This window comes from Pelophylax lessonae (genome assembly GCF_965119305.1).
Source record: "Pelophylax lessonae genome assembly, chromosome: 13".
Classification (NCBI taxonomy): domain Eukaryota; kingdom Metazoa; phylum Chordata; class Amphibia; order Anura; family Ranidae; genus Pelophylax; species Pelophylax lessonae.
The window spans coordinates 29254494-29281398 of record NC_138780.1 but is presented as its reverse complement, the minus strand read 5'-3'; the positions used below and the strand labels follow the sequence as shown (position 1 = coordinate 29281398).

General features: G+C 44.0%; 1 protein-coding gene across 1 annotated transcript in view; it reads left to right on the top strand.

The window, feature by feature from the left end:
• ARHGEF11 (Rho guanine nucleotide exchange factor 11) overlaps positions 1-26905 on the top strand; it is a 375726-nt gene that overhangs the window by 252324 nt on the left and 96497 nt on the right. Inside the window, exons 21-23 of the mRNA XM_082275008.1 lie at positions 8646-8790; positions 15737-15836; positions 23148-23277. Coding sequence (XP_082131134.1) covers positions 8646-8790; positions 15737-15836; positions 23148-23277 — 375 coding nt within the window. The remainder of the gene's footprint in view (positions 1-8645; positions 8791-15736; positions 15837-23147; positions 23278-26905) is intronic.

Sequence of the window (26905 nt, the reverse complement as noted above, 5' to 3'; positions counted from 1 at the left end):
CCGAGTCCCTTCCCCCTGTAAATATCGTGACCTTGGCGATATGAATATCGCCACAGAACGATAGTCGATATATCGACTATCGTTCAGCCCTATTGTTCGGCACAAAATTATTCGGCCTTTTGACTTATTCGGCCGAACACCGAAAGTGCTATTTTTTCTATTTTCAACCGAATAATGTTCGGCCGCCGATTATTCGGTGCATCCCTACATTATACATTTTACCACAATAAAACATCAAGTGGTGTGGTTACACCATATAGTGGCCTTTCTCAACATTTTTAAAATGGGGGAACACTTGAAATAACTCTCAGGTTTTGTCACGGGGTAATGTGGCAGAGCCTGACATAAGAGGAGTGGCTTACCGGGTAACTGGCGTGGCACAGGTTCACCAGAGGCGCGGAGTCTAAGTGTTAGATGGTTTTCACCAGGGCCCCAGATGGTGGGGATGGACTTGGCTGCTTGCTAACACCAGGTCGCGGTCCCCAGGAACAGGTCCAGGACCAATAGCCGGTAGCGGATAAACAGATCAGGATCAGGCAGGAGAATAGTCAGGACAAGCCAAGGTCAAGGCGGGCAGCAGGTAATCAGGATCCAAAGACAAGCCGGGTCAGGTAAACAGGAACAGCAGAATACAAACAGGCACAGGAAACAGGAGAGCTGATGATAACACAGCAACCACCTGGAGTACCTGCTATGTTTAACCACTTCCCGCCCGCCCTATTACAAAATGACGGCGGGAATGTGGTTGTGTTATGCTGACCGGACGTCATATGATGGCGGCAGGATAACACAGCTCTGGGCGCCCCCCCGGGGGCGCGCAGAGCGGCAATCGGTGATGCGAGGTGTCAGTCTGACACCCTGCATCTCCGATCTCGGTAAAGAGCCTCTGACGGAGGCTCTTTACCTTGTGATCAGCCGTGTCCAATCACGGCTGGTCACATAGTAAATAGGAACAGCCGTTGATCGGCTTTCCTTAGAGTAAAGGAGCGCCGATCGGCGGCTCCCCTGACAGGGGGGGGTCGGCACTGGTAATCAGATCATTGATTACTAGTTCAGACCCTCGGGGGGGGGGGATGCCACTAGATCCACCAGGGATGCCCACTATGACCCCAGGGATGCCCACTATGGCCACCAGGGATGGCAATCAGGGCTCAGGGAGCCCCCCATTGCCCTCCCCATCAGTGCTGCCCACCAGTGCCCTCCCTATCAGTGCTGCTCACAAGTGCCCATCATTGCCATCCTTTAGTGTCGCCCACCAGTGCCCATTATTGCCCACCAGTGCCGCCTATCAGTGCCCATTAGTGCCCGTCAGTGCCACCTATCAGTGCCCGTCAGTGCCACTTATCAGTGTCCATCAATGCCGCCTATCAGTGCCCACCAATGTTGCATATCAGTGCTACCTATCAGTGCCGCCCATCAGTGCCACCCCATCAGTGCCTCCTCATCAGTGCCTGTCAGTGCAGTCTCATCAGTGCTCATCAGTGCAGGAAACAACTTATTTATTTACAAAATTGTATAACATAAACAAAAAAACTTTTTTTTTTTTTTCAAACTTTTCGGTCTTTTTTTATTTGTTTAGCAAAAAGGAAAAAACCCAGAGGTGATCAAATACCACCAAAAGAAAGCTTTATTTGTGGGGGGAAAATGACATAAATTTGGTGGAGGTACAGTGTTGCATGACCGCGCAATTGTCATTCAAAATGCAACAGCGCTAAAAGGGGAAAATTGGCCTGGGCGGGAAGGGAGGGAAGTGCCCTGTATTAAAGTGGTTAATTAGGCTGTTATGGCGCAAATTTAGTAGCCTCGAACTATTCTAAGGTAGCCTCGAATTTATTCCAAGGTAGCCTCTGACTATTCCAAGGTAGCCTCTGACTATTCCAAAGTAGCCTCTGACTATTCCAAGGTAGCCTCTGACTATTGCAAGGTAGCCTCTGACTATTGCAAGGTAGCCTCTGACTATTGCAAGGTAGCCTCTGACTATTGCAAGGTAGCCTCTGACTATTGCAAGGTAGCCTCTGACTATTGCAAGGTAGCCTCGAACTATTGCAAGGTAGCCTCTAGCTATTCAAGGTGCCTCTTCGTACGCGCAAGCGCATAGGCATTCGCCGGTTAGCGGCGCCAGTGCGCCTCCGCAAGGTATTGATTCCCTGACAGGTTTCAGGGAACCTCTTCCAATAATAATGTAATACTCATTGTACGTTGTCAAGGTGGTCAGTAGGAAGAATGCCCCCTTTCAGATAGCTAATATGACTATTGGTATCAGTGGTAAGGGGGACAAATTACTCAAGGAACCCTTATCAAACCCTGGAAGAAACCTAAGGTTCCATTAAACCCTGTTTGAGAAGGGCTACTTTATAGATCTGGGTGGTGAATAGTCATTTATTTGATTCCAAGACATAAAATGTAAAGCTAGGCACCAGAATTTGTTCAATAATCAAGCCCTCAGTAACCTGCATTAAAGTCTTTAAATAATAAAAGTACCAAAAATCATCATCTAAAATCTGATCACATAATCGGTTGTCCTACTTCGTATTTTAAAAGGTGCAGCTTGAGAGGCCTGGTTGTTGCAAAGGCTCAGTCTGATAATGTGATTTAGGCACATGACAATGATGAGAAAGCAAGATACTCGGTAGACATGGCAATATTGTCAATTGGCCTTTAAGAGAGGGGAGATAGTCACTAATATCAATGGAGGATTCCACCTTCAGTGCAAATTATAAGTCCTAGTGGCAGTCCAAGTGGCAAAATCTCTGAAGCTTAATTTAAGTGCCATCTCTGTAGCCCATAGAAACATTTACTCAATATTTGAACTGATTTATTTAAAAGTAGCCAAGGGATAAAGGCTAAGTTCACACTCTGTAGGCATGGCTATACATCAGCTGGCCTCTAGGTATGGGATGATGGTCACTGATATCAATGGAGTATTCCACCTCTGGATGATGGTCACTGATATCAATGGAGGATTCCACCTCTGGATGATGATCACTGATATCAATGGAGGATTCCACCTCTGGATGATGGTCACTGTTACCAATGGAAGATTCCACCTCTGGATGATGGTCACTGATATCAATGGAGGATTCCACCTCTGGATGATGGTCACTGATATCAATGGAGGATTCCGCCTCTGGATGGTGGTCACTGGTATCAATGGAGGATTCCACCTCTGGATGATGGTCACTGATATCAATGGAGGATTCCACCTCTGGATGATGGTCACTGATATCAATGGAGGATTCCGCCTCTGAATGATGGTCACTAATATCAATGGAGGACTCCGCCTCTGGATGATGGTTACTGATATCAATGGAGGATTCCCTCTCTGGATGATGGTTACTGATATCAATGGAGGATTCCACCTCTGGATGATGGTCACTGATACCAATGGAGGATTCCGCCTCTGGATGATGGTCACTGATATCAATGGAGGATTCCGCCTCTGAATGATGGTCACTAATATCAATGGAGGATTCCCCCTCTGGATGATGGTTACTGATATCAATGGAGGATTCCACCTCTGGATGATGGTCACTGATATCAATGGAGGTTTCCACCTCTGGATGATGGTCACTGTTACCAATGGAGGATTCCGCCTCTGGATGATGGTCACTGATATCAATGGAGGATTCCGCCTCTGGATGATGGTCACTGGTATCAATGGAGGATTCCGCCTCTGTATGATGGTCACTGATATCAATGGAGGATTCCGCCTCTGGATGATGGTCACTGATATCAATGGAGGATTCCACCTCTGGATGATGGTCACTGATATCAATGGAGGATTCCGCCTCTGGATGATGGTCACTGATATCAATGGAGGATTCCCCCTCTGGATGATGGTCACTGATATCAATGGAGGATTCCGCCTCTGGATGATGGTCACTGATATCAATGGAGGACTCCGCCTCTGGATGATGGTCACTGATATCAATGGAGGATTCCGCCTCTGGATGATGGTCACTGATATCAATGGAGGACTCCGCCTCTGGATGATAGTTACTGATATCAATGGAGGATTCCGCCTCTGGATGATGGTTACTGATATCAATGGAGGATTCCACCTCTGGATGATGCTCACTAATATCAATGGAGGATAGCGAGTGAGAATATTGAAAATTTAAAAAAACTGTGGGAACCGTGGGCAGTGTTTAGGTCTTCCAAAATGTAGGCAAAGGCACAAATGGAAGAAGGATGTCGCTTTTTATTGGGATGTAGATGTAACTGTTGATTAATGAATACATAGATATACTTCTAATAGGTTTTCGAAGAGGAGAGGAATTGGGAGAGGAGGGGAAACAACGGTCCCCCCCCCTTTTTTTTTCTCTTGATCTGTTGATTAATGAATACATATATATATACTTCTAATAGGTTTTCGAAGAGGAGAGGAATTGGGAGAGGAGGGGAAACAATGGTCCCCTGCCCCCCCCCTTTTTTTTTTTTTTTTCTCTTGGAATGTAGCTGTAACTGTTGATTAATGAATACATAGATATACTTCTAATAGGTTTTCGAAGAGGAGAGGAATTGGGAGAGGGGGGGAAACAATGGTCCCCTGCCCCCCCCCTTTTTTTTTTTTCTCTTGGGATGTAGATGTAACTGTTGATTAATGAATACATAGATATACTTCTAATAGGTTTTCGAAGAGGAGAGGAATTGGGAGAGGGGGGGAAACAATGGTCCCCTGCCCCCCCCCCCTTTTTTTTTTTCTCTTGGGATGTAGATGTAACTGTTGATTAATGAATACATAGATATACTTCTAATAGGTTTTCGAAGAGGAGAGGAATTGGGAGAGGATGGGGAACAATGGAATGGTCCCCCCCCCCTTTTTTTTTTTTTTTTCTCTTGGGATGTAGATGTAACTGTTGATTAATGAATACATAGATATACTTCTAATAGGTTTTCGAAGAGGAGAGGAATTGGGAGAGGATGGGGAACAATGGAATGGTCCCCCCCCCTTTTTTTTTTTTTTTTCTCTTGGGATGTAGATGTAACTGTTGATGAATGAATACATAGATATACTTCTAATAGGTTTTCGAAGAGGAGAGGAATTGGGAGAGGAGGGGAAACAACGGTCCCCCCCCTTTTTTTTTTCTCTTGGGATGTAGATGTAACTGTTGATTAATGAATACATAGATATACTTCTAATAGGTTTTTGAAGAGGAGAGGAATTGGGAGAAGAGGGGAAACAATGCCCCCCCCTTTTTTTTTCTCTTGATCTGTTGATTAATGAATACATAGATATAATTCTAATAGGTTTTTGAAGAGGAGAGGAATTGGGAGAGGAGGGGAAACAACGCCCCCCCCCCCTTTTTTTTTTTCTCTTGATTAATGAATACATAGATATACTTCTAATAGGTTTTTGAAGAGGAGAGGAGGGGAAACAACGCCCCCCCCCCTTTTTTTTTTGTCAACATCACGGCGGTGATTGTGTGATTTTGCTTGTCTTTTTTCATTGTAATGTTATAAATTTTATTTTCAATAATAAAGTTCTATTGTCATATATAGTGTAGTGTATTAACTGAGTGCCATGTATAGTGAGGCTATAAATGAGTCCCAAAACCCAGGAGACCCAAAAGAGAAAAAGTGCATGTGCTAAGCAGTGTGTCAATGAGTACATGAAGGTATAGTGAAATGCGGAAATATAGTAAAGTGCAGTGGACACAAGTAGTATGGGGAAAAGTGCACAGAGATATCCCCTAGTGTAGCAGAAATGGAAAAGAAATCAGAAAAGTGAGGGAGACATGAGTATCCTGCACCCCAGACACCACACTGGAATGAAAAAGTGAAGAGTAGTAAGCATAGAAGATGACCACCAAAATAAATGTGACAGGTTGGTTGTATCCATGTCGAGCCCATACATGGATTGAATCTAAGGCCAGTCCCTGCAGAACCGGAGTCTATGGCGGCCTTAGACTTTAAATGAGTGGCGAAACCGCCTGTTTTTGCGCCCATAGTCGCTCGTGTAGAAAAGGTAAAAAATATTATTTTTTTGGGTGAAGGCTACATTAGGCAGCTATTCCGCTTGCCTTCTCCCCAGTCAGCCCCTGGGTGGTATGCAGCGGAATTTGCTGCCCTTTGCATTACATATAAGGTTGCGTGCTCAGCAGCTCGGAATATTAGATCCTTCAAATCCCTCTGTTTAACCAGAGCAGAAATGTATATACAGCTTGTCACATCTTGCAGGCTTTGAAAGCTCATCGCTTTTACAGCGCGCAATTACCAGTTTATTAAGACTGGCAATGTATGTAAAATGCATGTAAAGTTGCCACACCATAAAAGGAACTGAATTTCATGACAGTTTATATAGCTACCGAATATTATCTAAACTGCCATCCATAGTCTTTAGGACCCCATACTACTTTTTTTTTTTTTGGTTACAGTAAAAACAAAATTTGTTTTTTTTTTTTTTTTTGTGGTTAAAGCCTGAATTGACAAATAAGACACGCTGTACACGTTGGCCCATAACTATTATGTATGATGCTCCTATTACAACATTCGTTTGATAGTCAGTATGTCCCAGTGCCAGGACAAGGTCATCCAGCGCCCAGGGCAAGAATGCCAAACTGCACCCCCCCCTTAGGGTTAGGGTCAAGGCGCCCCCCCCCCCATCCCTGCAATAAACCATTGCGCCCAGGGCAACCGTTCCTCCTGCCCACCCCTTGTCCCAGCCCTGGTATGTCCAAATATATAGCACATGCTATAGGCTTCTATTAAGAGCAATTAAGTTTCCACAGCCTAATACACAGATTAAATACATATATGGGAGCTGTTGTAGGAGGGTACATTTAAATTGGTGGGGTTAGGAGTGGTGATTTGTGTTGGGAGGGGGGGGTAGGGGTAAGAGGATTTTTGCTGGGGGAGGGGGGTTGTGCTGGAAGAGGTGATATGGTAGAGGGGGGGGGGAATTGTGCCAGGAGGGGACATTAATTGAGGTGGGGAAGGGGCTGGGGTGGTTGTTCTAGGAGGGGAAATTTGGGTAGCATTTGTGCTAGGAGGGGGAGGATTTGTGCTGGGAGGGGGGATTTGGGTAGGATTTGTGCTAGGAGTGGGAGGATTTGTGCTGGGAGGGGGGATTTGGGTAGGATTTGTGCTAAGAGGGGGGATTTGGGTAGGATTTGTGCTAGTAGGGGGATGATTAGTGCTAGGAGGGGGGGATTTGGGTAGGATTTGTGCTAGGAGCGGGGATTGGGGGGGGGGGTAGAGGATGTGTACCCAGAGGGGACATTTTGAGTGGTAGAGTATTTGTGCTAAGAGGGGTGACTATTTTATTTTTATGTATTTTTTGTGGGGGGGGGGGCATTTGTGCAGGGGGGATTTTGGGGATGGGGATAAAGATTTGAACTGGGAGGGGGGATTTGTGCTGGGAGTGGGGATTTGGGTAGGATTTGTGCTAGGAGGGGGGATTTGGGTAGGATTTGTGCAAGGAGTGGGAGGATTTGTGCTGGGAGGGGGGATTTGGGTAGGATTTGTGCTAGGAGGGGGGGATTTGGGTAGGATTTGTGCTGGGAGGGGGGATTTGGGTAGGATTTGTGCTAGGAGGGGGAGGATTTGTGCTGGGAGTGGGGTTTTGGGTAGGATTTGTGCTAGGAGGGGGGATTTGGGTAGGATTTGTGCTAGGAGGGGGGATTTGGGTAGGATTTTCGCTAGGAGGGGGAGGATTTGTGCTGGGAGTGGGGTTTTGGGTAGGATTTGTGCTAGGAGGGGGTTTTGGATAGGATTTGTGCTAGGAGGGGGGATTTGGGTAGGATTTGTGCTAGGAGGGGGAGGATTTGTGCTGGGAGTGGGGTTTTGGGTAGGATTTGTGCTAGGAGGGGGGATTTGGGTAGGATTTGTGCTAGGAGGGGGGATTTGGGTAGGATTTTTGCTAGGAGGGGGAGGATTTGTGCTGGGAGTGGGGTTTTGGGTAGGATTTGTGCTAGGAGGGGGTTTTGGGTAGGATTGGGTAGGATTTGTGCTAGGAGGGGGAGGATTTGTGCTGGGAGGGGGGATTTGGGTAGGATTTGTGCTAGGAGGGGGAGGATTTGTGCTGGGAGGGGGGATTTGGAGGGGGGGTAGAGGATGTGTACCCAGAGGGGACATTTTGAGTGGTAGAGGATTTGTGCTAAGAGGGGTGACTATTTTATTTTTATTCATTTTTTTGTGGGGAGGGGGCATTTGTGCAGGGGGGGGGGGGTTTGGGGAAGGGGATAAAGATTTGTACCGGGAGGGGGGATTTTAGCTGACACATAATGTGCTCATTCATCTTTTGTTGGGGGGGGGGGGCACCGTTTGGCATGTTTGCCCTGGGCTCTAGATGACCTTGTCCCAGCACTGAGCACACTAGATTGGCTTCTCTTCCAGTCTGAGCTCTGCTGTACAGGAGGCCGATAACCGGTCCAATTCAGTTACTTGCACTGTTTGCTGCATTTAAAAATAAATGTAGTTCTGTATTACTTATAGCAGAGCTGCGTGTGTGTTTTATGTTTGCTGGGAGTTTAGATATAAATAGCATTGAGCTTTTTTTTTTTTTTTCCCCCTTTGCAAATCATTGTTTGTACCGAGCATGGACAAAAAATTCAATTTTTTTTAGTTTTTAAGAGAAATTTCAGAAAGGTAGCGTTTTTAATTTTTTTTTTTTTTTTTACATGACCTCTTCTCTCTCTTTCCAGCACCCCTATGAATTTTGCACTGAGAACATATATGAGTCATGCTGGCATCAGCTTTCGAGAGTTCCCTTCTGCCATCGTCTCGGAGAAATCCCAAAGTATTCCTGACAAAGACAAATGGCTTCCTTTCCTAAACAAGGCCAAGAAGGTGAGCGATGTGTGGAACTCGGCGCAGTCTGCATCTTTCTTTTTATATAGTTTAGGCCCCTTTCACACTTGTGCCACCTGTATTGCGACTTGGGACTGCAAAGTCGCATGACAAGTCGCACCCCATGTTTTCCAATGAGTACCGTTCATATCTGTGCAACTCAAAGCAGTCCCTGCACTACTTTCTGACTTTGATGCGACTTGGGGTCCATAGACCTCGAGATTACACAAGCATCGCTTCAAGTCGTGTCACTTTCAGGTCATACAAGTGTAAAAGGGTCCTTAAAGTAATACTTAAAGTGGAGTTCCGGCCTTGGACATGATTTTTTAATAAAAATACCCCCGGGACAGTCAGGGCTAGTGCATTCCACAATGGATAGCCTCTGAACTGTCCCGGGTCGCACTTACCTGCAAGAAGAAATACTTACCTTGAAAATTTCTTCTCCAGCGCTGCCATCTCAGGTGTGGGCAGCTGAAGCCAGCGCGTTCTCTTCTGCGCCATTTTCCGTGACATCGGAGTCCCACAATGCACTGCACCGGCCCCGCTCGTCACTTCCGGTGCAGGCGCGTCATCCCTGCACAGCTTCTGGGCATGCCCAGAAGCTGTTTAGCAGGGAATGCCGTGCCTGCACCGGAAGTGACAAGCAGGGCCGGTGCAGGCGCATTGATTCCTGGGAGCGATGGCGTTCAGCTCCCAGGAGTCAATGCAAGCAGGAAGTGACGGCGCGGGCTGCGGCCACAGAGGGAGGAAGAGGAAGAAAGGGGAGTATATTTTCTTCTATAACAAGGTAAGTAAACAAAAAAAAAAAAAAATCGGGATTATCCATTTCTTTTTCAGGTGACACTCACCAAGCGGATGGCCCAAAATCGATTTTGTCGATTTTGAGGCCGGAACTCCGCTTTAAGGCGGAGTTCCGGCCTCAAAAACCACTTTGGGCCATCCGCTTGCTGAAAATCACCTAAAAAATAAATGGATAATCCCGATTTTTTTTTTTCATTTACTTACCTTGTTATTGAATCAAATATACTCCCCTTTCTTCCTCTTCCTCCCTCTGCGGCCCGCGCCGTCACTTCCTGCTTGCTTTGACTCCTGGGAGCTGAGCGTCATCGCTCCCAGGAATCAGTGCACTGCACCGGCCCCGCTCGTCACTTCTGGTGCAGGCGCATCATTCCCTGCTAAACAGCTGCCCAGAAGCTGTGGAGGGGTGACGTGCCTGCCCCGGAAGTGACGACAGGGCCGGTGCAGTGCATTGTGGGATCGAAGAGGACACTGAAGAGGACGCGCTGGCTTCAGCTGCCCACCCCTGAGATGGCAGCGCTGGACAAGAAATTTTTAAGGTAAGTATTTCTTCTAAAATGTAAGTGTGACGCGGGGACAGTTGAGAGGCTATCCATTGTGGAATGCACTAGCCCTGACTGTCCCGGGGGTATTTTTATCTAAAAAACGTTTCCGAGGCCGGAACTCCGCTTTAACACACACTGCTTAATTTACATTGTCCCTTCTTTTTCTGTATGTGGATGATGGCACTGTCATTATTTTAATAAAAAAATAAAAAAATAATCTAAGAAACTTTTTCCTTATCGATATCCAGCTGTCACCTGACTCGGCTCTCTCCCAGCTTGTCTGCAGGGAAACATAAGCAGGAGGAGCTTCTAGTCCTCTGCTACTGGTCACATGTTTGAAATAAAAAAACAAAAAAAAAAACAAAAAAAAACAGCATTTGGAATACAGAGTAAAAATAAATAATATCAATAAACTGTTTTAAATTGTCTTACAAATATACATTGCCTGGCCCAAAAAAAATGGTCGCCACCCAAAAAAAAGGTCGCACTCACTGATACTTTGTTGGACTGCCTTTAGCTTTGATTACGGCACGCATTCACTGTGGCATTGTTTCGATAGGCAATGTCACAAGATTTATTTCCATCCAGTGTTGCATTCATTTTTCTCCAAGATCCTGTATTGATGATGGGAGAGTCGGGCCACTGCGCAAAGCCTTCTCCAGCACATCCCAAAGATTTTCAATGGGGTTAAGTTCTGGACTCTGTGGTGGCCAATCCATGTGTGAAAATGATGTCTCATGCTCCCTGAACCACTCTTTCACAATTTGAGCCCGATGAATCCTGGCATTGCCATCTTGGAATATACCCGTGCCATCAGGGAAGAAAATAATCCATTGATGGAATAACCTGTTCATTCAGTATACTCAGGTAGTCAGCTGACCTCATTTATTGGGCACATGCAGTAAGGCCATTTTCACACGGGCGGCGCGCCCGATGGATTCAGTTCTGCTCAGCGGAGATCGATCCACCGATGCCCGCTGAGCTGGCGAATGATAGCTCTGTGTGCAGAGACGGAGCTGTCAGATCCCCGCTCTCCTCTGTGGGAAATCGGATGAAAATGGATCACCTGTCTGTTCTCATCCGATCTTATCCAATCCGATCCTCCAGATGGATGGAAAATAGGGTTTCCATCCGTTTGGATTTCACAGACAGAATCGGATCAGATAGCAACGGGTGTCAGCGGAGAGGTCTCCACTGCCATCGACTGCTCCATAGGGGTGCATGGAGCATCCGATCAGATCCGCCTGACAGGCGGACCGGATCGGAAAGCCCATGTGAAAGGGGCCTAACTATCCAATAGGATAGTCACTTATGGCTCGTTTCCACTGAGCGTTACGGTACGGTTCGGTTTGGTACGGTACGCTATTTTTGCCGTTTCCATTGTGAATGGTAGCCTAATTCCAAACCGTACCGTACCACTTTTTTGGGACCCTTTTGTTGGGGTACCAAGCACATTATTACCGTACCAACAGGGTGGAGCTACACTCTGCAGAACTTTGGTTGACAGAATCGTCCATCACAGCTTTCCTGCTACACCACGCCTATCATGAAAGGGTACTATTGGCAGTGGAAACGCAAGGTGTACCGTTCCGTACCGTACTGAACCGTACCGTACCGTACTGAACCTAACCGTACCGTACCACTCAGTGGAAACGAGGCATTAGTTACTGCATGCTTAGTTTAGTTCGTTTCTTAGTTAATTTCAGGTGGCGACTTTTTTTTTTTTTTTGGCCCGGGCAGTGTACATTTGAAATACAACTTTGAATTTGTTTTTTTTAATTGAATTGAAAATAAAAATTTAAATTTTTATCATTTTTTGGGAATAACATTGTGTACGTGAATTATTGCCAGTCCCAGGCTGTGTTACGCCCCTCCAGCTTGTGTCTTAGAATAGGAGGGAGGTGAAGACTCCATTAATCTACATGTAATATCCCAATGCAAACAAACACACAGGAGGGCACAAACACCTCGAGCATTACTATTGATAAATATATTTCAAAACGCAAGACAAATGGATACTCTCAGGTGGATAAAAACAATGGGCATAATTCACTTCAGCCAAACATGGTGTGCCTGTCATGGGACGAAACATGATAGGATTGCTAACGCATTTTCCCAGAGCTCTCAGCGTTCGGCTGAAGCATTTATAAAATATGCTCAATGTTTTTATTCACCTGTGAGTATCCATGTGTCTTGAAATGAATTTATCATTGGTAATGCACAAGATTTAATTGTATTGAAGATTTCCCATACCGAGGAGGACTGCACCCTAGAGAGAGGCATTGTGCATTGAAGCACCGTGGAAGTGAAAACCCCTGGATTTAGCACTGGAGTGTTTTTTGGAGTGTTTCTGGTGTAATATTCTGCCCCCGTTGCGTTTATCTGGTTAGTGGGCATGGAGGAGGGGGGAGGGAGTGGTCTGTCATTTACCACTGTGTATACACCCACATGTGTGACTCTATAGTCACATGGGCTGCTCAGATGTGATAGGAAGAAAATGCTCAGCATAAAAACCCACTGAAAACTGAGCATGTGCAGAACTGCCACCACAGCTGTAAAATCCCTAGCTGAAATGGGGACATGGACACAAGGGGGCGATAGAGAGCAGCAGGATCAACCAGGTTTTTTTTTTTTGCAGAATACAGAAAATGAATCTCATAGTGAACAGCATGTAATCCAACATTTATTGATAATTCATGGTGTGGATTTAGTGACACTTTAAAGTGACTTAAAGGTGTATTTATAAAACATTCATTGAGTGAATGTCACACACATTGCTGCAGGCTCGACACATTTTTCCTGTATTTTCTGTAATTTTATTTATTTATTATTACAGGTACTTTATATAATGCTGTCAATTTGTGCAGCGCTTTACATATATATATTGTACATTCACATCAGTCCCTAATGAAGCTTACAATCTAAGTTCCCCAACTCACATTCATACATACACATACTAGGGCCAATTTAGACAGGAGCCAACCTACCAGCATGTCTTTGGAGTGTGGGAGGAAACCGGAGTGCCCAGGGGAAACCCACGCAGGCAAAGGGAGAACATGCAAACTCCAGGTAGTGCCATGGGTTGGGATTGGGAAGAAAACAAATTCTCAGACATAAGTTGTACCTGTTTATTTGCAGTCTCCTCTTCTCTTTATATCAATTCAAAGTCCAGAATTTCAAAAGCTTATCTGAACTGGTAGAAAAAAGGAGGCAGAGAACTGAAATTACATAATCGGAGGGAAGGGACCCCCCCCCCTTTCACACAGGTACAGAGCTGAGGCTGTCAATCACAGGCTGTGTGCTGGAGCTCCCTCCCCATCACCTTTTTTCTCTTGGTGTCAGGAAAATTTATCAGAAGTGAGACTCATGCTGCTGACAAAAGAGGTACTTGGCAGCAGACAAATGACACTTGGGTCTCTTAACTGAGACAAGTACACACTTTAGAGGCATATGCTTTGTTCGTTCATGTTACAACCACTTTATTTCCTATGATCATCAGCTTGATCTAGTGGGCATGCAGAATTTTTCCTGCTAGAAAAATGAACCCCAAAACCTCAATATCCTAGCAATTTGTTTATTTTCATGTAAATTTCTCTGATGAGAACTCCAATGCTTGGAGCCAGAACAGGAGGACCCCCCCCCCCCCCCAAGGTTTCACATTTGCAGCCTTGTCAAGTTCTTGGCCTCATATTAATAAAAAACACCATCAACTAGCTCCTAAGTGTGCACAGCTGTATCAAGTAACACGATGACAGGGGGTTTACAGTTTTCACAACTATGAGGTCCTACCTGTTCTTTGATACGGATATGAAGGAGTCAAAAGAAATTGTTAGAATGAGATTGGGTAGATAACAGAGCAGCAACAATTATACCGGCGGGCCTCCAGGCCTAACTTTCAGCCACAGGGGTTGATTTACTAAAACTAGAGAGTGCAAAATCTGGTGCAGCTGTGAATGGTGGCCAATCAGCTCTGGGCAAATGCATGGCAACACAACGCACTGTTTGTGAACATTATTATTTGGTTGCCATGCGTTGGGAACACGTTCACAAAAGCACCCCAGCGCATTTGGTGTGATTGAACCCTTAGGGGTAGATTTACTAATACTGGCGCACTCAGAATTTGGTGTAGCTGTGCATGGGAGCCAATCCGCTTCCAACTTTGGCTTGTTCAATTAAGCTTTGACAATAAAACCTGGAAGCTGATTGGTTTCTCTGCAGAACTACAGAGAATTTTTGCGCACTCCAATTTTTCGATTTTTTTTTTCCCCCTAGGCCTTTGCTTTTAGAAAATATATATAATGTTTGGTGGTTCTAATGGCGCTTTTCCACTGCATGGAACCAAAAGGTTCGGCTCGCTTTTGCGCTTTTCCACTGCATGGTACCGCATGGTACGGTGTAGGAACGGTTCATTACGGTACGGCGGCGCTTTTCCACTACATGGAACCGAACGGTACGGCTCGCTTAAACCGTACCACCTCGGTTGTGGTTCCAAGAGGGCCGTACCGGTACCATATCCCACAATCCTTTGCATGCAGCCTTGACTGTTTGTCACTACTAGCCACTGATTGGTCAGAGAATCGTTGTTATCCCACCCACTTACTACTTTAGTGGAAAAGCAAACCGTTCCAACACCGTACCATGCAGTGGAAAACCAAACCGAGCCAAGCAGGGCCGAGTGGAGCCGAGCCGGTACTTGCAGTGGAAAAGTGCCAAAAGTAATTATCTAGTAAAAAGAAAATGCTAATATTTACATGTGTAGAAGAAGTGTAAGAATAGGCTTGGGAGGCAAGTGAATAAGATACATGGGATTTAGGATGCGGTGCATTTTGGCGCTGAAAGCCCGCCATACATGGGTTGAATTCCAAAAGAATCTTCTTTCAAAAATCTGAAATTTTGTGCGTTTTTATGATCTTATCATCAATTTCGAAATTCAACCAACCAAGCCTTCAATTTCACCTCATGTTGCTACAGAAAAGGCTTTTCCCCCAATTCTATTCTTCCATCATTGATTTGAAATGCATTCGTTTGCCAAAAAACTTTTAACATGACCACTTAAATTCGATAGCCGCTCGCAAATCGGGCATTGCTGTGGCCACTAATGGTGCGAAATTCAAAAGAAAATGATTTCATAATTCGACCCATGTATGGCCGGATTTAAGCTTTGAGCTACCAATGCTCAGATGTGAATTGGGTCTAAAGTTGAAGGATGTGAAGGAATCCACTTCTGTACAAATTTGCCATTTGAAAGTCTTCTGTAGATGGTATTGCTGTTGGGATACATATCCTCCAAGTATCACTCTTTGGATACAGAGTAATAATATCATTGGATATAGAAGATGTGTATCTTGTCCAACAGCAATGCCTTCATGTTCTTCAGAGAATGTCTTGTGAACCCATTATACGGTGATCACACACGTTTTCACGTCCTCATCCAAAGGAAAGCAAAATGCACTCTGAATATCCAAATTATGCTCTTCTGATATTCTTAGTCCTCCTCGTCTTTTTGCAGGTCTTTCCGAATAGAGTTCTTTTTTATGGTTTCCTAGTACATTTTATTCCTTACATGTAACTATAGCTTACCCTCGGTCTTTTTTTGTTCACAGATCAGCAACGCAAAGAAAGAGAAAGACCGCGATTCGGCAGATGACAAGAAGCGAAATCCCATCCTTAAATATATTGCCAAACCTAAGACTTCTCAAAGCAGTAAGTATGGGATTATGGGAAGCAGCACTCATATATGAAAGGGTGGCCAGTTGTTTTTGGGGTTTTTTATGACTTCTACACCATAGTGTCTGCTTTGATTAATTCACCAAAAAGTAATCTTTTAGCTCTAGGTAGAGCATGGTGGGCTGAGTCAGCCTTTGGGTTTTTTTGTTACTCTTAACAATGAGATCTTCGTGCCATAATTCCCAATTTTGTTATTCATTCAACTGGGAGTCTTGGGTGTTCCGTCCATACTTCTTCCATCTCCTCTGGGTTTATTCTCTATAACCTTGGTGTCCAATCTGTGGTCTGAGGGCCACATTCGGCCCATTGGTGTGTTTTGTGCAGTCCTCAGACCTCAACAGTCTGTAGTGGGAACATCGATTAGGGTAACAGCATTGATCTCTACTAGCCTTCTCTGGGTTTATTCTCTATAATCTTGGTGTCCAACCTGTGGTCTGAGGGCAACATTTGGCCCATTGGTGTGTGCCGTGCAGTCCTCAGACCTCAACAGTCTGTAGTGGGAACATTGATTAGGGTAACAGCATTGATCTCTACTAGCCTCCTCTGGGTTTATTCTCTATAACCTTGGTGTCCAACCTCTGGTCTGAGGGCCACATTCAGCCCATTGGTGTGTGTTGTGCAGTCTTCAGACCTCAACAGTCTGTAGTGGGAACATTGATTAGGGTAACAGCATTGATCTCTACTAGCCTCCTCCAGGTTTATTCTCTATAACCTTGGTGTCCAATCTGTGGTCTGAGGGCCACATTCGGCCCATTGATGTGTGTTGTGCAGTCCTCAGACCTCAACAGTCTGTTGTGGGAACATTGATTAGGGTAACAGCATTGATCTCTACTAGCCTTCTCCGGGTTTATTCTCTATAACCTTGGTGTCCAACCTGTGGTCTGAGGGCCACATTCCGCCCATTGATGTGTGTTGTGCAGTCCTCAGACCTCAACAGTCTGTAGTGGGAACATTGATTAGGGTAACAGCATTGATCTCTACTAGCCTCCTCCGGGTTTATTCTCTATAACCTTGGTGTCCAACCTGTATCCTGAGGGCCACATTTGGCCCATTGCTGTGTGTTGTGCAGTCCTCAGACCTCAACAGTCTGTAGTGGGAACATCGATTAGGGTAACAGCATTGATCTCTACTAGCCTCCTCCAGGTTTATTCTCTATAACCTTGGTGTCCAACCTGTGGTCTGAGGGCCACATTAGGCCCATTGGTGTGTGTTGCGTTGTGCAGACCTCAACAGTCTGTAGTGGGAACATTGATTAGGGTAACAGCATTGATCTCTTCTAGCCTTCTCCGGGTTTATTCTCTATAACCTTGGTGTCCAACCTGTGAGGGCCACATTCGGCCCATTGGTGTGTGTTGTGCAGTCCTCAGACCTCAACAGTCTGTAGTAGGAACATCGATTAGGGTAACAGCATTGATCTCTACCAGCCTCATGTAACATGTTCACGATTTCGTATTGTCTTCTGCAGCATATTCCCAGCCAAAATGTATCCTGTCCGCCCTCTCTGACCCTAATTTCCTCTATCAGCTCTGCAGTTTCTTATGCCTCGTTTCCACTGAGCTGTACGGTTCGGTTTGGTACGCAATTTTTGCCGTTTCCATTGTCAAAAGTTGTGAGTGATACCCTAATTCCGAACCGTACCATACCACCACTTTTTTGGGACCCTTTCATTGGGGTACCAAGCACATTAGTACTGTACCAACAGGGTGGAGCTACACTGTTGAGCTGAGGTTCTGTTGGCAGTGGAAACGCAAGCCTGATCAAGGTGGACCGTTCCTAACTGTACTGAATTGTACCGAACCGTACCGCTCAGTGGAAATGAGGCATTACAGTCCACTCAAGCATTACATATATTGAACACTAGGGTGCTGTCAGGGGCTGCATTTGAGGCCTCCTTTAGCTCATAAGTGGACAACCACTGCTCTATAATACAAAAAAAATCCAGCAGGAAGACGTAAAATGTTCCAATATATTGCCTGAACAGATGTGCAGACCTGGGAATTGAGAACAGAGATCTGGCTAATGGGGTTCCCAAAAGATATAAGAAAGCATCAGTTGATTTAATTCCCTTAAATTTTCAGAGCTGTTTGTCCTATGAAACCACATTTGTGTTATTAGTTAATTTTCTCTCTAGGTTAAATGTTCTTCATTTATACAGAATAGACGGAATGAGGAAAATACCACATTATGGCCACTAGAAGGAGCTGATGATAATAGGACATAGAGAAGGGCTGAGTTTACATGTGTGGAAACCATGCATGTCCCAAAAATATTGCATAGAAACAAAAGTTGAGGGCCCAAGGGACTTTAACGAGACATACACAAAATGGTAAAATCACATTAATTGTAAAAATGAATAAAAAATACATAATGTTACACACAACAAAAATGATCATCAGCAAAAAACATTAAACATTTCCATTGCGTATGTATACTTATAAGTCTGAGCAACAGTATCTGTAGTCTGTGCTAGATGAATCTCGACGCGTTTCACGAAGACACAATTTTGCTTCATCAGGAGAGAAGCACAGATATCTTAAGATGTAACAGTGGCCTGTAAATTGAAGATACTCAAGGTCCACTTGTCCGGACCCTGCTGTGTCCACATATCCAGACTATCAAGGGAAAATTAGTTGAAGCAGAAAAAAACGCTAAATCCCTCCCAAAAAGGAGGGAAAAAATTATGCTTTTCAGTCTCTCCGGGAGTTGGGGGGAGAGGGATACCGGGCCAACAGGACACACAGAGCAGGCGACCCTCCAGATAGCAAGGCCAAAAGATGGAAAAGGGCCTAAACCTCAACTGTCTGGCAGCGTCTATCTATGGAATCGGCGCTGCCAGACAGTTGAAGTTTAGGCCCTTTTCCATCTTTTGGCCTTGCTATCTGGAGGGTTGCCTGCTCTGTGTGTCCTGTTGGCCCGGTATCCCTCTCCCCCCAACTCCCGGAGAGACTGAAAAGCACAATTTTTTCCTTCCTTTTTGGGAGGGATTTAGCGTTTTTTTCGGCTTCAACGCATTTTCCCTTGATAGTCTGGATATGTGGACATGTGAAAACAGCAGGGTCCGGACAAGTGGACCTTTAGTATCTTTAATTTACAGGCCACTGTTACATCTTAAGATATCTGTGCTTCTGTCCTGATGAAGCAAAATTGTGTCTTCGTGAAACGCGTCGAGATTCATCTAGCACAGACTACTGATACTGTTGATGCTCAGACTTATAAGTATACATATGCAATGGAAATGTTTAATGTTTTTTGTTGATGATCATCTTTGTTGTGTGTAACATTATGTATTTTTTATTAATTTTTACAATAAACTAATGTAATTTTACAACTTTGTGTATGTCTCGTTAAAGTCCCTTGGGCCCTCATCTTTTGTTTCTGATCATAGGACATACATATTTACTTTGATTGTCAGCGCCATCTAGTGGCCATAATGCAGTATTTTCCTATTGCACTCTATAAAGAACATTCAATCTTTGGAGAAAATAGCCTAACAACTTTTAATTTCCCCCTTAATCGCAGAGAACAAATTTACATGCGGTATTTTAGGAATAATAGCTCTGCAAATCCTTTATAAATACACCAGAAAGTGTCAACTGGGGCTTTTTGATGCCAAAACAGTGTGATAATGTTCCATAGTGGTAATTTAAAGTATAGGCAGGAGGAGGGGCAGTGGGACAGAGTCTATTGGTGGTTCAGGTTTTAAAATGTTACCACTCTTCTTATGTGTCCACATATCACAGAATATTCCAATAATGTATCCATTGCATGTATTCAACATTGCTGTCTGTGTTACACTCATGTATGTCACTATGTTCTTAATTTTCCCTTTAATTATCTCACCCCCCCCCCCCCCCCCCACTTATTAAAGGCTCTATGCTCTAATTCCTCCACTGATCACTTTATTAATTAAGAGTTAATTCCGAATTTTTTTCCCTTATAGCATTTCATGTCCCCTTGTCCCCCGGTGAAGGTAAAGCCTCATCTCAATCTCTCACCTTAAGCAATTTTTCTACCTTTCATGGAGTCTTCCTCCACTACTCCTGACTCTAATGTATTTGTCCCAATTGGTTGCCTCTTGTAAATTGCTCTAACTCTTTTACCCACTTAGACTTCTTTCTGGTATTATGTTTTATTGTATGATATGTAGAGTGGAATACCAGACAAAACTTTCTGTTTTTAGCTCTGGTTAGAGTGTGGAAGGGTTGGAACCTATCTGTCAAATTTTTACTGCTGTCTGTCAATGTCCCCATTGCGTAGATCCCTTCACATTCTTTCCGAGTGATCACTTACGAGGCAGAAAGTGAAGGGAAATCTCCAAAGTCGGGGCAAGGACACCATTAAATTTATAATTTAAGAAGAATTCAATGCATGGGTATTTTTACCCGCTTGGTCATATGTAATTATGCATATACCATACCGGTGGGATACCTCTAGAATGAAAAAATCACTGTATTTGATACCACTTGGGTTCTGAGTGGCTGCCCTGCTGCGTTGTAAATACAAAGGTTGGCTGATTGGCATGGGCATCATTCAAAGATTGCTTTGCATTTTCTAAGTGAATGCAAAGCGCGTTCTGATTGGACCAGGTGGAGAGGCTGGATGGTGATGTCGCAACCGCCATCTGTTCCAGTCAAGGAATGCTTAGTATTGAACCCTTCTCTACACAAGCCAACCCTTCCCTACTCTAGCCAAAACGGAGCAAAATCATGTTGGCTGAAATTCCACTTTAATGGCAATGTCTGCTGGCTGAGGAGCTTACAGTCCAATTGTAGTTACCAGTACCAAGTGTTTTTTTTTTTAGTATTGCAAGACCTTTGAAAAAGATCCACTTGCAAAATTAGCCAATGGAGGAACTTTTGCAGCAAATTGTTTTCACAAGCATTGGTTGTTGAAGGCTTTATTTAAAGGTGACGTTTCTGTCTTGGGTGTAAATTAAAGCTCAAACCCCAGCACTGGCTTATATCGGTTTGAAAATCCAGAAGCAAGGTGGCATAAGGCAAACCATAGATTAATCCGTTTTTTTACTTCCACCACTGGGTCAAATGCCTCCCGCTGAGCTATTGTGTTACATATTACATAGTTACATAGTAGTTGAGGTTGAATAAAGACAATAGTCCATCCAGTTCAACCTGTGTAGGTGTGTGTGGCCGTAATCATCTCACATAGCCCTGAATGTTCTGATCCTTGTGTTCTGCCAGTGGGGTGCAGGGAGTCTTCCTAACTGGCAGAATACGTGGTCTGCCAGATGATTTCTCCTAGCGGCTATGGCCACCGGCTTTAACCAAATGCTAAATATCCAACAGGCTTGTTGTAACCAAGTTTAATTGATGGATCGACTTTGGTTCAATCACCTTGCCCATAGATGGATCGAATCTTGGCCAGTCCTTGCTGGACTGGCCAAGGCACGATCCTTCTATGGCCAACTTGAAGTGGTTCTAAAGGCAGTAGTTTTTTCTTTTTTAATCTTAATGCATTGAGATAAAAAACCTGTGTGCAGCTCCCCCCTAGCTCCCTTAATACTTACCTGAGTCCATCTCCATCCAGCGATGTTGCAGGAGAGACTCATCTACCCGAGACTCTCCCTCCTCATTGGCTGAGACAGCAGTGTAGCGACATTGGCTCCCGCTGCTGTCAATCAAAGTCAGTGAGCCAATGAGGAGAAATAGGGGGAGTGGCCTAGCCACGGCTCCGTGTCTGAATAGACACACGGTGCAGTGGCTTGGCTCAGGTCTCCCCATAGCAAACTGATTACTGTGGGGGCACTCGGCAGAAGGGGCCAGGAGCACCAAAGAAGGACCAGAGCAGAGGAGGATCTGTGCTTCTCTGTGCAAAACCACTGCACAGAGCAGGTGAGTATAACATGTTTGTTTTTATACAGGTGATATTTTCAGCGGATAGAACACAATGGCTATAGCTGTTGATTGATGGATTGACTAGGGTGCAATTGGCCTGCCCATAGATGGATGGACACAAGAAAACAAAGAAGGGCGCGCCAACCTAGCGCATTATCCTCAATAGTATGGCTTTATTAATAAATCATAAAAATGGCTACTCACAAACAGAAGTTAAAAATGATCATATCAGACTCAATCGCTTGAGTGTCAGGAATAGTCCATGCCCATAGTCCTGTTCAGATGACGGCTGAAGTGTTTCGAGGCTTAGCCTCTTCCTCAGAGCTCTGAAAATAGAAAATATAAGGATAGCTACACATCTGAGGCCAGAAGGCTCCTAAAGAAGCAGGTTTCTTCTGCGAAATGCGTAGACCTTGGTTCTCATTTTGCATTAACATTGTATTATCTTCTGTGGTCTTCTATTTGCACCATATCATGAGTAATACCTTAGCTAATGTTTTGATGCCCACTTGTGGGTAGTTTTTTTTTATCGTATTTGAACAAAAGTAATATTTTATTACTTCTAAGTAACATTGAGTTACCATCGGAGTTATATACAAAGTCCCCTTTATTTTGATTGAAGTATCATGTGAATAAATATTAAAGGAAATATCTATTTGATGGGTGTAAAAACAGGAAGTAAAGAAAATTTTCCCCTCCTTGGCCCCCTCCTTTGCCCCCCTCAACAGCAAAAACAAATTTTCTACTAAAGGTATGATCTTTAGAACCCTTGGTAGAATGGTATTGCTGCCTGGTGTCCACAACAACCCCCCCCCCCCCCCCATTGAGTGAGATTTCACCTCACTTCCGGTCAGACCGAACGGAAAGTGAAGAGAAATGTTCACTATGGAGATAACGTCATTCAAAAGTATCTCCCCAAGAAGGACATGAACAGCAATAAAACCAGGACAGGAGTTCTTTCCCAGCTCTATTTAAAATGAAACGTTGGCTAGTGTTGGGCTTAAAATTTAAACTTTACGAGAAAACTTCTATAATTCAGTAAATCTTAGAGCTGCGTCAAAGCAAAATTAATATAACCATAGAAGATGCAGCAGTCTTGTGATAAGGCCAGTTAAGTCACTAACATCAATCACACTGCCAGCTAATTTAATGTCTTCATGTGACTCAACCGCAATTGGTTTATAATCTCTTCAGCTTTTGACCTAATTGCACTAATACAATTCTTCTCTGCAGAAACTGTGCCTTCTCTCATATAAACTCTGCTAATCTACTAGACTCTGGATGTTCTCTCTCTGCATTGTTTCTGCTTTCCTCCTACGTGTCTCTTCCTGTACGATGACCTCACTTCCTGCCAAAGGCCATACAAGTGGTAACTGGCTAGATTGGTTTTGGAGTTTTTTTTAGTTTCATGCCTCAATCCTTCATCTTTTCTCAGTAAAACCTGGTAATGTAAGGAACATTATCCTACACTTTGAAAACAACCAACAAAATGACCTTCAGGAACCTCAGGCCATGCAGCGACTGTCCACAGGAAGCTTCCCCGAAGAACTTTTGGACAACGACAGGTAAGAAGAATTACTTATTTTTTCTGGGTTTGGGTTTGTGGTTAGAGTAATATTAATTTACTTCTTCTTATCCAGTCAATCTCTATATACTATTGCCTTTGAAACCCTGTCCCTCTCACATCCATAACTCCCCTTCCTTTAGGACGATGTACGATTGTAAGGGAACCTCCGACCCACACTGTACTTCTGGTCTTCTGTCAGTATACGGCTTCCTCCAGTCTGAACATAGATAGATATTCCAGCTGCCTTACATACAAAACTTGCCTGAACTTAGCTTGTATGTGTCTGAAAACATCAACTAACTCTTTATTGAACAAGAAACAGACTTTTATACACTTGAGAATTATGTCAGTCACTACATGAAACATGACCCGAATATTTACCCAAAACAGCACACAATGGTTAGATAACGAGGTACAGCTGACTCATGGCTAATCCCATCTAGACAAGGTTATCATTCACATGATTATTAACTCAGTACACTTAAACCAGCTGGGATGACAAGACTGCCCGGCAACAAAGCTAAAACAAAATACAAAATTACACATTATCCTAATTATAAAAACACAACACCTTATTATACCGACAATGGCAAGAGACCCCAGTATCAGTCTGTCCATCTCCTAAGTACATGGAATACACATTATTTAGGAGTCACAGACTTCATGGCAATGGTCTACAACAGTCTAGGTCTCACAGTGTAAAGTGGGATTAAATCTTCATAGTTCTTGAGATATATTGTTGATAATTATCACTCTCCCATCTGAAGCCATCCAAACCATTCTCTCAGTGTCCCCCAAGTATCTGTCCCTCACTCCCAGTGATGGTGAACACCGTCACTGCAATTACTTAAAGTTAAAGTAGCACTATGGGCGTTTTTTTCATTTTGGATAGAGTAAGGGAGGAATATAACCACTTACCGTTAGCCCTTGTAGGTGCCTTTTTCCTTTTAGTGGTTGTTTTTGTGCATACATATTTTGGAAGCGCCTCCCCTGATAAAACAGGGCACAGGCATCGGTTTACCACACCACACTCCTAGGATTCTAGCTTTGGGGTTTTTAAAAAAAAGGAATATAACCCCTGTCAGATTTTTATTTAGTTATCTGTTTCACTGCAGAGATTTTCCTTCACTTCCTGTCCCATAGCCAAACAGGAAGTAAGAGGAAATCCCTTCAAATTAAAGGAATTTCTTGCGTACCCCCAGGTCACCAGTACTAGTGTCCCCATTGGAAAGTTTTCTCTCTAATACTTTTCAGACAACAACCCAAAATTTGGGAATTGCTTTTACTTTCGCTTTCAATAATAACAGTAAACGGAGCACATAGAGAGGGTGAATCTCCTTAAAGAGGACACAGACAGCAAAACAAAAACCTGGCAGATATTCATTTTTTTTTTTTTGTAAATTCTTTATCTAAATGTATGACAAAAAATACATCAACTATAAGATAACATAGCATCATAGAACACATTTCAGATAGATATGTTATTCATCTGAAGGTACACCTACAGGGGCCGATCAATATTGACCCACGTAGACCCCCCCCCCCAACCGATCACAAGCAAAACATGTGATACTTAGGCAAGTATAGCAACATTCCTTGCTATGTAATGTACAAAGGTAGAAAGACTCATGAGTCCCCATGTAGGGCCACGGCCTCCACCGGCATCTGTCTCCTGGCCAGTATACAGAGGCAATGAACCCCTGCTCACGTGGGCAGTCACGTGCACATGCAAAGTATTTCCACTCCAAAAAGTAAGCATACCAGAAAGCATTTTCAAGTGTTTTTAGCCCAGAAAGGGAAAGAAGAAGGAGAAAAAGAAAGAAGAAGAGAGCGAGAGAGAAAAAGAAAAAAAAAAAGGGGGGGGATATGGCCATTGGAACAGCAAAAGAGGTGAGGGGCCCAACTGCCGGGCCATTGTAATCCCAGAGCTTCTTGGGGCCTATCAGTGCCCCTGGGCAAAAGTCATTTCACGACATAATCGTTTTGTATTCCTCAGAGTAAACAAACTTGTGCCAATAATACCACCGTGCAAGAAACTACTCCCTCCTGCCTCTCTCTCAGATATTCTAATCCCTCTTCATTCTGTCCAAAGCTAAAAAAAAATAAAAAGTTTTGACTTTAGATGTATTTTAAAATAAGATCAGCTTAAATGTCAACTGTACCTTTAGTACCCCCCTGAGTTCAACTCGCCTTGTTACATACCTAACCTTTTAGATTCAAAGATCTTCATTGTGTAGCCCTGCCCAGCACTGCACAGCTTTTCCACCAAAAACATCCCCACAGGGTTCTCTTTCTAGTGCTCATTCATGACTTGGCACATTTCATTCCTCTGGTGTTAGTAATTCTCCATTGGACTGCTGGTGGGCGCCATGAGTATAGTTCAAGATGCTAGTTTACTGTCTGTCATTGGCTTCAATAATGTCAAAGTTACTGACCAGGAATAAGCATACAGCAAGAAAGGCAGAAGTCCAGATTTGTGTACATTTTCCAATTCAACAAGAAAGTATTTAAATTAAATGGTCAACATAACTGCCAAGCAGCTAGAACTTTTTAGGAGTAGGCGATCAATGGCGGCGTCCATGTTTCACTCAGGTTTTCTTTAATTTATTATATCTTAGCAGCTGGTATTCACATTCTCCAAACCTTCAAAGGAGGCAGCCATATTGAAACATGACATGCTGGATCTGATTACCACTACTGAACAGTAACTTTGGGTCACTGCTTCTCCATTCGTGTAATAGCTTCTATAGACATTGGAGAACATTCACCCCCCTTAGTCATTTACGGCTAGGTATGGAACCTTTTATATGCCTCCAGACCGATAATGGAGACTGATGGCAATGCCAACTCTGAAGATGATTTATTCAGTGGGAGTAGATTTTCCAGGAAGATTGCTATGGTTTCTTCAATGACATGATATTATGGCAAACCTACCCCTGAGTTTTCCCTTTTTCCCTGTTCACCCGATGCCAGACCTGCCATCCTTGCTTCTTTGCAGCCACTTGTGCAATATTCATGGAAGCTTCCCCTGCCTCCTTTATTGATAAATATGACTGTGATAATGCAGTTTCCATGCATACGCAATGGATTTGCACCACCAGACTTCACTCTTACAACCGCGCTTTACTGGGCATTTGCAGTGGGCAGTGGTACAAAATATTTGCTTGCAAAAAGAGTTTTTTGGAAGAAGAGAGAATTGTGTTGCGTTATGCTCCAGGGACAACCGGGGACAGAGCACAGGAGAGGGCAGGCTGATGTCTTTGGAACCATGTACACTGCTCAAAAAAATTAAAGGGACACTTATAGGATCAAGTCAAGGAAACCCCTTGGATAGTGATCTCGTCAGTTAAGTAGCAGAGGGGGTTGTTAATCAGTTTCAGCTGCTTTGGTGTTAAAGAAATGAACAGATGCACTAGATGGGCAACAATGAGACAACCTAAAAAACAGGAATGGTTTTACAGGTGGGGGCCAATTACATTTTTTCCCCTACTCATCTTTTCTGACTGTTTTTCACGAGTTTTGCATTTGGCTAGGGTCAATGTCACTACTGGTAGCATGAGACGATACCTGGACCCTATAAAGGTTTCACAGGCAGTCCAACTCCTCCAGGATGGCACATCAATACA